The sequence below is a fragment of the Crocodylus porosus genome, unplaced genomic scaffold (genome assembly GCF_001723895.1).
Source record: "Crocodylus porosus isolate Cpor-Errol unplaced genomic scaffold, CroPor_comp1, whole genome shotgun sequence".
NCBI classification, from domain to species: domain Eukaryota; kingdom Metazoa; phylum Chordata; order Crocodylia; family Crocodylidae; genus Crocodylus; species Crocodylus porosus.
The window spans coordinates 87,961,896-87,972,625 of record NW_017728918.1 but is presented as its reverse complement, the minus strand read 5'-3'; the positions used below and the strand labels follow the sequence as shown (position 1 = coordinate 87,972,625).

Below are 10,730 nucleotides of genomic sequence, written 5' to 3'. Positions count from 1 at the left end.
CTTATGCACTCTCTGCAAAGCTGTGCCGCCCCTTTCTTGCAGAGCTCTTAAGTACAGCTCACCCACTTGGCTTGCAGCCAGGCAAGCTTTGCAGCTGTTACAATTAGACAGGCCAAGACATGATTTGAGATGCAGCTAGCAAGAGACATAGGGCAATAAAAAGGGATTCTATAAACATGTCAAAAGTAAGAGAGAGATCGGAGAAACCATAAGTCCCTTATGGAATGTGGAAGGCAATTTAGTTGTGAATGATGCAAAGAAAGCTGAAGTATTTAACACCTTTTTTACTTTAGCCTTCATAAATAGGGGTGGCTACTAGATAACAAGTGCAGTTGGCAACATAGATTACAGGGAAGGAAACAAGCAGCCTAGAGTAGCAGAAGAACAGGTTAGGAATTTTTGACAGAAGCTAGATGCTTTCAAGCTGGCAGGCCTACATAAGATATACCCTAGGATACTGAAGGAATTGGCTGAGGTAATGTCTGAGCCATTCTCTTTGAGAACTCCATGAAGGTTGGTGTGTCCTGGCTGACTAGAAAAGGCAGATATAGTGCCCATCTTCAAGAACTGGAAGAAGGAGAATCCAGGGAAAGATAAACAAGTCAGCCTGTCCTCAATACCTGGAAAGATCATGGAGCAGGTCCTCAAAGAATCTGTTGTGAGGCACTATCTGGGCACTCTCCTTTAAGAGGCTGAAACCCTGCCTGTTCAGAATATGGCAGGCCTGCACCACTTCTAATTTGTCTAGAAGCATTGTAGTCCAGTCCACTCAGATGGAGTGCTCTCACTTGCCACGACTTTGATGTTATCACATAAATTCTTGGGAACTGGAGGAAATCGACTAATGGTAATCCCAGTAGCTGTAGGCCAATCCTTTTATGGGGCTCCAACCTCCCCTTTACCCCACGCTAACCACATCAGATGTACTTCAGCAGGAATGTTTGGTGTCTCCGCCTCTCTTCTATTTCTGTGGGCTCCATGCAGCTCTAAATTTGAGTGTAGACTGATAGTGAAGGGACAACTGCACATGAGACTTTCAACAATAGCTGGTCATTAGGCATAACCTCAACCCAGGACAAAAAAGAAAAACAGCAGACTAACAAAACACAGTTCATGGCCTCCTGCTGCTTTGGGAATGATGTCCCCGTCCCTATTATAAACCTTAGTTTTCCTCCCCTTTGACACAGCTTAGTTGGGGCTATAACTGAGTCCTTGATGCAGCCATGGGAGGAATATCTCCTCACTCAAAATGGGCATCATATATAATTAACATGAGGAAGAAAAAGGAAAGTAAAAGCACAAAAAATATCAACTTAAGTACTCATCTGGATTCTTTGCTTTCTTGTCTGGCATAGGGCTCTTACTAGTAATCATTGCAGTTCACTAGCCACATGTCAGTAACTGGAGACTCTAGCTTCTCACAGATTTCATGGATTTCATAGACATTAGGGATGGAAGGGACCTTGAAGATCATCAAGTCCAGCCTCCTGCCCTAGGGGCAGGAAGTCAGCTAGGGTCAAAGGATCCCAGCAAGATAAGCATCCAAACATTTCTTGAATGAGTCCAGAGTAGGTGCCTGCGCCACTTCTGGAGGGAGTCTATTCCAGGCTGTGGGGGCTCAGATAGTAAAGAAATTTTTCCTTGTGTCCAGCCTAAAATGGACTTGGGGGAGTTTACGACCAGTGGTCCTTGTTATCCCTTGGGGCACTCTGGTAAACAGATGTTCCCCCAGATCCTGATGCACACCCCTTATGTACTTATAGTTAGCCACCAGGTCCCCTCTGATCCTGCACTTTTCCAGGCTGAAGAGTCCCATGGCTCTCAGCCTTTCTTCATAAGAGATCATGTGAGTGGCTCTCCTCTGGACTCTCTCAAGCTTCTCAACATCCTTCTTGAATTGTGGAGCCCAGAATTGGATACAGTACTCCAGCTGCAGCCTCACCAAGGCTGAGTACAGCAAGAGGATGACATCCTGAAACTTACTTGAGAAGCATCTATAGATGCAATCCAGAGTTTTGTTTGCTTTGCCAGCTGCAACATTGCATTGGTGGCTCATGTTCATCTTGTGGTCAGTCATGACCCCCAAGTCTCTTTCAGCCATGGTGCTAGTAAGCGTAGCACTGCCGAGCCTATAAGCATGCTGCTCTAGGGATCTTCCTTGCCTTCTCCAGATGATCTTGCTGGACTCTTCAATGGCCCTCTGGCCACACTCAGCTTGCAGGCTTGCAATCCTGCCTGCTGGAGGAGTCTCTCAGTTCCAGTTTCTAGCTATCCCAGAAGTGAGAGCACACCGTGGTCTGATGGCATCCTCCCCATTCTGCCCCTTACCAGGGCCCTAAATAGCTCTGCCAGGGATCTCTCCTCCAATCCAGAGGGAGAGGCTGCTTTTAAAATGCTGTGCATTGAGCATGGCATGGCATGCCTGCTCTGGGATCTGGTGTGTGCCAGGCTGCTGAGCAACCATTCCTGGCATCTCTTCCCTGTTCCCTGCAGCTCTCTCTCCTAAAGAAAAACAAGGTATTCAGGAAGAGCCAGAATGGATTCAGCAAGGGCAAGTCATGCCTGACCAACCTGATTTCCTTCTGTGATAAAGTGACAGGCTCTGTGGATGGTGGGAGAGCAATGGATGTGAAATACCTTGACTTTAGCAAGGTTTCTGACATTGTCTCTCACAACATTCTCATTAACAAACTGAGAAACTACACACACTAGCTGAAAGTACTTAAGGATCTTTGTACTTAATGATGATAATGAGTTTTGGGGGGACTGATGCACCTCAATGGCTCAGTGTCTATTTGGGAGTAGGTATGGAGTGGTGTTCCCCAGGGGTCTACCCTAAGTCTGGTGTTAATTAATATCTTCATTAATGGAGATACTGCACAATGGGACTGAGTGCATGCTTAACAAAGTTGCAGACAACACCAAGTTGGGTGGGGTTACAAGAACTCTGGAGGGCAGGGCTATGATTCACAGTGACCTGGATAAACTGGAGAAATGGTCCACAATCAACCATATGAGATTCAACAAGGACAAGTGCAAACTCCTGCATTTAGGAAGGAATAATCACATGTACAAATACAGACTGGGAAATGACTGGCTAGGCTACAGTACTGCAGAGAAGGACTTGGCAGTTCTAGTAGACCATAAGCTGAATATGGGCCAGCAGTGTGCCCTTGTTGCCAAGAAAAAACCCAGCAGCATGCTGGGTTGTATTAACAGAAGTGTCACTTGCAGAGCAGGGAAAGTGATGCTTTCACTCTGTTCAGCACTGGGGAGGCTTCACCTAAACTCCTGTGACCAGCTTTGGGCAAAAAGGATGTGGACAGTTTGGAAGCAGTGCAGCACAAAGCAACAAAAATGGTTAGGGGCCTAGGAAACAAGGCTTATGAAGAAAAGCTGAAAAAACTAAGGTTATTTAGTCTAAGAAAAAGAAGATTAAGTGGGGGAGTTGATAACAGTGTTCAAATACCTGAAGGACAGTTATAGAGAGGATAGAGATGGGCTTTTCCCTGTGGTAGTAGAGGACAGGACTAGAGGCAATGAGCTCAAAGTTCAGCAGAGTAAATTGAATTTGAAGGTGAGAAGGAACTCTTACAATGAGGGTGGTCAGGCATTGGAACAGGCTACTTAGAGCAATTGTAGAATCTCCAACTTAGAAGTTTTTGAGACCAAGTTAGACAGGTCACTTGGGTGGGATGGTTGAATCAGAGATGATCCTGTCTTGAGCAGGGTGTTGGACTAGATGATATTATGAGGTCCCTTCCAGCCCTACTTTCCTAAATCCTAATGTGGTCATTAATTTGTTTATGTTCAAGTGAATGTTTTAATATTTAAAATATGACAAATTTGCAGGTTTAGGACAAAATATAAGTAAATAGACCCATTAAACTGTTTAGTTGATCATAGCGCATTACAGATACATGATGATATAATAATACTAAACAGTATTTCGATAATCTCTGTTTAAATCAGGTAGCCATTTAATTGGAAAGATCAACCAAGGCATCCTGTTTAAGTAATTTGTAATGTATTACAGTTGTAATTTAAAAGCTCTCTTTTTCTGAAATGAAATGTTACACGGTCTCTTAGATTAAGATGATTTGTAATTGCCAGGTAATAAGCACCCATTTTGTTGTATTCCATTGAGCTCACTGGAAAGCTAAGAAAGAGTTAGTTGCCTAATCTTAAATAACTCCAGATATATAGCTATATGCAAATATGGGAGGAAGTTTATATTTTTAAGGGCAACACAACATAAAGTATTTTATTTAAAGAAAATGCTTTATTATATCCAGGGGCGTGGAAGCACAGAGTATTCTCAGCTGAAAAGCTGCCTTTAATAAATTTTTATAAATGATATTTGGCCCAAACCTGTGTACATTAGTGCAGTGCTGAAGTCCAGAATTTAAACAAAAGGCAAAAAATTCAAACATTATTTTTTTCTGGTAACACTATTTTTTTATGTATGCAATTGTTTAACGAGCATCCATCACCATATTACAACGGACTTCTTTTAAAGCTAAGAAAATACTAGCTTGAAAACAAACAATAAAGCCAAAACTAAGGCGGGTACCTTTCCATCACATGTATCAGACTCTAGCCACTTCTACATAGAAACTTTTGTTTGTATAATATCAATTAAGCAACATAATTTTTATACTGTTTTTAGCCTAGCAAAAAGCTATTGTATATGCAGGCTATAGTGTATGCTGACAGTTCCTCTTGCTTATATATTCTCTTTTATTTGGGAAATGGCATAAAAATACTGGCAAATAACTCTCTGCCAGTAGAAGCGATGTCTGTCTCCATTGGGAGCTGTCATAGCTATTAGGGGTGTGTGAAATGGGCCTTATTCAATTTGGATTCAGATTCGGCCCAAATCAGGGACAGCGATTCGATTTGTTGATTTGGATCGCTGTTCCTGATTCAATTTGGCCGAATCAAAATCTGAAGATTTGATACAATTTGGAGAATCAGCAATTCGGACCTAGACACAGTTTTAAATGTTTTTCTACATACCTCGAGGTACCAGCATGGCTTGTGAACACTGCAATGCTGGGGTGGATGAAACATCCCACAGGAGTGCTGGGGGGCCCCCGCATGCTTGGAGGTAAACCTGAAAGTGGATCGGAAATACTTCTGGTGCATTTCTGGGTCCGCCGGGGAGAATGTGGGAGACCCCCCTGTGCCTCCCCAGCTCGGCAGTCAGCCATGGGGGGATCCCAGGTGACCCCCAGACCCAGTCGCTGAGCCAGGGAGACATGGGGGGCCCTCCTGCGTACTCTCCGGGAGACTGTGAAGTGGACCAGAAGTACACTTAAGTTTTTACTAAACTTTGGGCAGAAAACTATTGTAGGGCATGTTTAAGGGAGTAAGATACAAATGCTTACAAAATTAACAGAATCGCTTAAATTATGAGGCAAAATGAGGACTATTATGCATTATTTTTTATCAAAATAAGTTATACATAGTAGTGTAATGTTGCATATGTACAGAGTACAGTTTTCAGTTGTAACATTCTTTTACAAATTTACCAGGTTTATGAATCTTTATTGATGACTAACATGTCTTGTTTAATGCTTTAATATTCAGACATCTTTGGTGTGATTCCATTCTGACATGTTATTTCAAAATGTCATTGTGAAACTTCATATTTCTTGCATTTTTGTGACTTGCTGGGTTTCTTCTTTCTTTTGTATCATCATCATTGATAACAAAGTTTTAGCAGGCCTTATATCTGTGAAACATGAAACTTGTAAAATAACCTTGTTAATATTGTGCAACACATAATAAATTAAGGGCAATCAGAGTGTTTGTTATTCTTTGCTATGTTGGCTTTTCAGGGCAAAACAAAAATAAAAACACAGGAGAAGTATTTTATTACTGAAGTCAGCTGGTAAGACTGGATATAAATGGGCAGCAGATCTGTGGAGTAAGAAAGTGAATATTTTGCAGAGCCACTTTTCAGAGTAGGGTACATCTTAAGTGGAAAAATATTTCAGATATCATGCCTCTCTATCTTTACAAATCTTTCTTTACTTAGGCATAAGTGAAGGGGTTTGATCAAATTTAGCAAAGAAAAAAATGAGTTTGGTCTGTGACCAAGGATTTAATATTTCAGTCCAGTAAAATCTTTGTAAAAATGTATGGTCAACTTGTAGCAGAGGTTTGAAATAGACTTACAAGCATATTTAATGTAAATAAAATCAACTAAAGGATAATGGGAAGTATATATTGTTCAGTGACCTGTTGTGTTTCTCCATTGCTTAACTCAGAGGGCCTAAATTTGACTAGAGCTTGCAGTTGCTATTGTAATATTAAAAAAAAAATGCCCTGGTATTTTTTTGGTAACTGTAATATAAAGACAAATAATAGGGCTCAAATTTCATTTGTATTTTATTGTCTATTAGGAATGGCAAAGTAGATTTAAGCAAAAATGTATTTTTTTTCTTTTGAAGGGCTCTGGGAAGAAAACATTAGCAAGAAAAATAGCACAAATATGGAAATGCACATTCATAGAAGGTAAATAGCATTGGTATCCAGAGCACAGCACTGGCTTTATCACAGTTTTTGTTTAGAGTAATCTTCATATTCCCTGCAATGCTGGTTGATACATTGTTGACTTCAGTGGGCCAACAGATTATCTGACAGGTGCTGAACCAGGCAAGTGCATCTGCCTATGCCACAAAGCTGTTAAACAAAGCAGTTTTCCCCTCTTTTGTGAAGGGAATGTTAATGTTTAATGACCCAATCAGAACCCCAGTCTTGTAAGATCTTATCTTCATGTGGAGTTTCTCTGAAATCAGTGGCGTCTACACGAGTGCAGAGCCCTGTCCGGAGCTAGAGAGTATCTTTCTCTGTGTTTGCACAGTGCCTAGCACACTGGGTTCCTAGTCCATGTCTTGGGCTTATAACTATATTGTAATCTAAATAAAAATAGAAGGAAATTGGTGCTCTTGCCTTTGTAATTTCAAGCCAAAAAGTATCTGAGGGGTCATTCAGTGGGAGCAGGGAGAGATTCTCCTACCCAGCAGCGTTCAGTTGGCCCACAGAAAGATGATTTGCTGCACTATTCAGTTTCATTTCCCTAATTTACTCTTCCTGAAGGTCCCTAAGGGTGGAAACAGAGGGCCTTTTCTTGCCCTTGTGCCACCATAAAAATGTTTATGGCAGCACAAGGATGAATGAAACAGACATCCCTGTACCACTTGTTGCCCCCAAATGCCCAAAATTTATGGGTAATAGATTGGGCCACTTTATTGCAGTGGACACCTGTTTGCTTGGTAGCAACAGGTTCCCTGCCTACATTTGAGGGGCCCAGTCCTGTACACCCTGGGAATTCCTGGGCAGGACTGGGTCCCTCAAGTCCCTGGAGCATCTGTCTGGCTTTCCCCACTTACAGGATGTGCCCCAGGAACATCATAGTAAGCAGGGAACTCTGGGCTTTCCCCACTTAAAGAGACACACCCCCATGAGGTGTTTTTGCCTCTGCTAGGACCTGGTGCCACCCATGCTTCACATGGAGACATGGATTAGCATAGGTCCCAGCATGGAAGCATGGGGCAGTGAGGAAGGTGGGGAACCCCTGGCAAGGGAAACACATGTACTGCCTGTCACTGACCCATGTCTCTACAAGTCAGCACAGGAACCTGCATGGGTCCCTGCAACTCTTTGCTGGGATCTGCACTGATTTATGCATCACCTGGAGGGACAAGTCAGTGCTGGTCCCAGCAAGGAAGTGTGGGATAGTGAAGGAGGTGCGGAATTCCCTAGTAAGGGGAGCATGTTACCTCTTGTCCCACATTGGGCCCTTGCCCATTGTAGTACAGTGGGCAATGTGCATTTCGCCCAGTGAAGAGGATCAGCTGTGACTGTTTCTGCCCTTAAGGTCAGCAGGTACAAAGCAATTTCTTGGCACAATTCTTTGCCACAGCAAATGCGTTGCTAGAAGCACTGGTCATTTAAAGGCATTTTGAAGAAAAGGGCTAGAAACTTTGATAGGCAAAAAAGAGCTTAGGTATCAAGCAACTTCTTGTAGTTACTGGAGCAAAACAAAAAAAAAACATAGCAGTGCTCCAGCTTCAGAAGTTTGATATTAGATATAATCAAAATTATCAGCATGAGCATGAGAGCTCAACAAGGATTGCTGAGTACAGAGTGTTTCACTTCTTCCCTGTTTTGTGTTTTAAAAGCAGTTATGTGTAGACTGGGTGGGATGCAAGGAGATTGTCTGATTTTACTGCAGAGTGAAAAAAATGAAATACTTCTTAAATTCTGGAAAATACTTCTCTTTTTAGGATGTTGTATTTTTTAATTTTTTTTAAATTATAAATGTTTTTCTTGAATTAATTAAAAAATGGAGGCCCTCTACTGGTCAAAAGAATACTTCAGATTCTCTTGATTAAAATGTCTTACAACTTAGCAAATAAAATGTCTTTTATTGCATTTTGAAGACTTTGAGTTCAAATCTTAGTGAAGTTGGAGTTTTATTAAATCTCTTAGCTTTTCTATCAGTGAAAATACAGAATTCTAAATTCATACAACTTTTCTAAACAAAAATGATACCTGATGCAAAACATTTCATGTGGTAAAAAAAATGAAAAAAAGAATTGTACAGCTATTTAATGATCAGTTACTCATGAAAATAGACAGGTTAGAAAAGTGCTTATTGTTCCAAATGGACAAAATCATGAATATACATTTAGGTACAGATCTTTCCATCTCTTTTTATGGGCACTCTCTTTGACTTTGATAGGACTTATACATAAGAAGGATTTATAAAAGCATTCTTATGGGTCCAACCCATCATTGCAGTTCACCAAGTCATACTGAAAACATTGTTAGGAGGCCTGTTGTTACTGCCAGTTTTGTGTCTCTTAATTTATATAAACTTCTTTTCAACTGGCTGTTTTTAGAGCTGACATTTTTGTTTGTTCTTCTTATAAAATTTGAATCCTTAATATGTAAAATGTTTCCATTCAAATATTCAGCAATGGATTTCATGGTAGTTGCAGTATGATAGTATGAGTTGCTAATTAAGACAGCCCTTCTAGGTGATTTCTATATTTAAATGTACTATATAGATGCAAAATATGTTTTGTGAATTGTTTTCATTTTAATCTTTAGCTTTGGAAGTAATAGAAGAAAATATTTCTACAGGAACAGAATATGGACTTAAGGTAAATATGTATCTTTTATTAAATTTCATGTAGTAAGGTTGGAGTGTCATTCTATTTGTGATGGTTGAGGAGATATGTAAGAAGCAAGGCCTTTTTCTGATATCTTTTATTGAACAAACTGCATTGTTGGAAGAGATGTTAGACAAGAGTTCAGGTAAAATGTGCTAAGGAAGGGCACTTCATGCCCCAGAGCTTGTCTTTCCCAGCTATACAGTTGATTTAATAAAAGAATAGCAGCAAAAAAACAAACAACCCCCCCAAAAAAACGTTTAATTTTTGCATTATATTTCACGATGTTCATCAGGCTCAGTTTTATTCCCATTAAAGGCAATGGTGGTAGAATGGGACCAGAACACAGATATTTTAAGAAGTTATATTTTATATTTTTTAGTGTCAAGAATTGCTTTATAGAGGTCAAAGTATCTCTGAAGAACTGGTTACAAGGATGATTCTGAAAAAGATTGAGACACCAGAAGCTGCTCATTTTGGTAGGTGGTTTGTTTTTTTTGTTCTCTCAAACTATGCTGCCACAACCCTGTAAAAGGTTTTTCATCTTATAAATCCTCAGCACATTAGTTTTTAAATATTCTAATTAGAACGCATCAGAGTACATGTATACGCACCCTAGGAGATTCAAATCTTGTCTTCTCCCAATGTATGGGTCCTCCATTTGAATCTTTGGTATCTTGTACCTTGTAACCTCACCTATCTTCCAAGAAAACAGCAATTTTGGTGGTAATATCTTCATCTAGGATAGTTCAGGCTCTGGTGGCAGGGTTGCCACACACTTTATTTCACAAACGTAGTATCTCTTGGAGATCTCATCCAAAATTATTTATGACTTTCATTTAAAGCAAACAATATATTCAGCTGTAGTTTTTCCAAAGCCTCATTGTCATGAAGATGAAAAAGACTTAATCTGCTGAAAGTTCACAGGGCCCTATCTCTCTGTATCAACAGAATGAACCTCTTTAGAGCTTCTCCAACAGATTAAGAGATAAGGCAGCTTCAGCAGAGTGGGCACATTATATCGTGCATGAACATTTGCTAAATTCTAGTTTACAAAACTCCTTCTATACAGACATCTGCTCATTTGGTGAGATTACAGTATACTTCTCCAGCTCTTCTGAACAATGTCCGGATACATAAACATATGCAAAGCTTCTAGGTGGTTACAATAGTCATCTATGCAATAGCCTAGCTGTGGGGGGATTACCAGAGAAGCAGCACAAAAATAGATAACCACATTGCTGCTATTGGCACAATAGGAGCCAGTGCTGCCCTGTGTGTTGGTGGTTCTCACAGTTGCAGATCTGCTGTGCCACACCTCTGCTTCTTTGGATAATTACTCTAAACATTACACAATTCTTCAAAGTTTTTGATATGATGCAGACATTTGCAAAGCAGTTTTCCATTTAGTGATCCAATAGACTCCAGGGTACTCAAGGAGCTGGCGAGCGTCATAGCCCAGCCCCTGGCACAGATCTTTGAAAACTCCTGGCGCTCTGGTGTAGTGCCAGAAGACTGGAAGAAGGCCAATGTGGTGCCGAT

The 10,730-nt window shown here is 40.6% G+C and overlaps 1 protein-coding gene across 1 annotated transcript in view; it reads left to right on the top strand.

Moving 5' to 3' along the window:
* Positions 1-10,730, top strand: part of AK9 (adenylate kinase 9) — a 171,706-nt gene that overhangs the window by 11,320 nt on the left and 149,656 nt on the right. Inside the window, exons 3-5 of the mRNA XM_019538185.1 lie at positions 6,459-6,522; positions 9,127-9,179; positions 9,571-9,667. Of these exons, the coding sequence (XP_019393730.1) occupies positions 6,459-6,522; positions 9,127-9,179; positions 9,571-9,667 (214 nt within the window). The remainder of the gene's footprint in view (positions 1-6,458; positions 6,523-9,126; positions 9,180-9,570; positions 9,668-10,730) is intronic.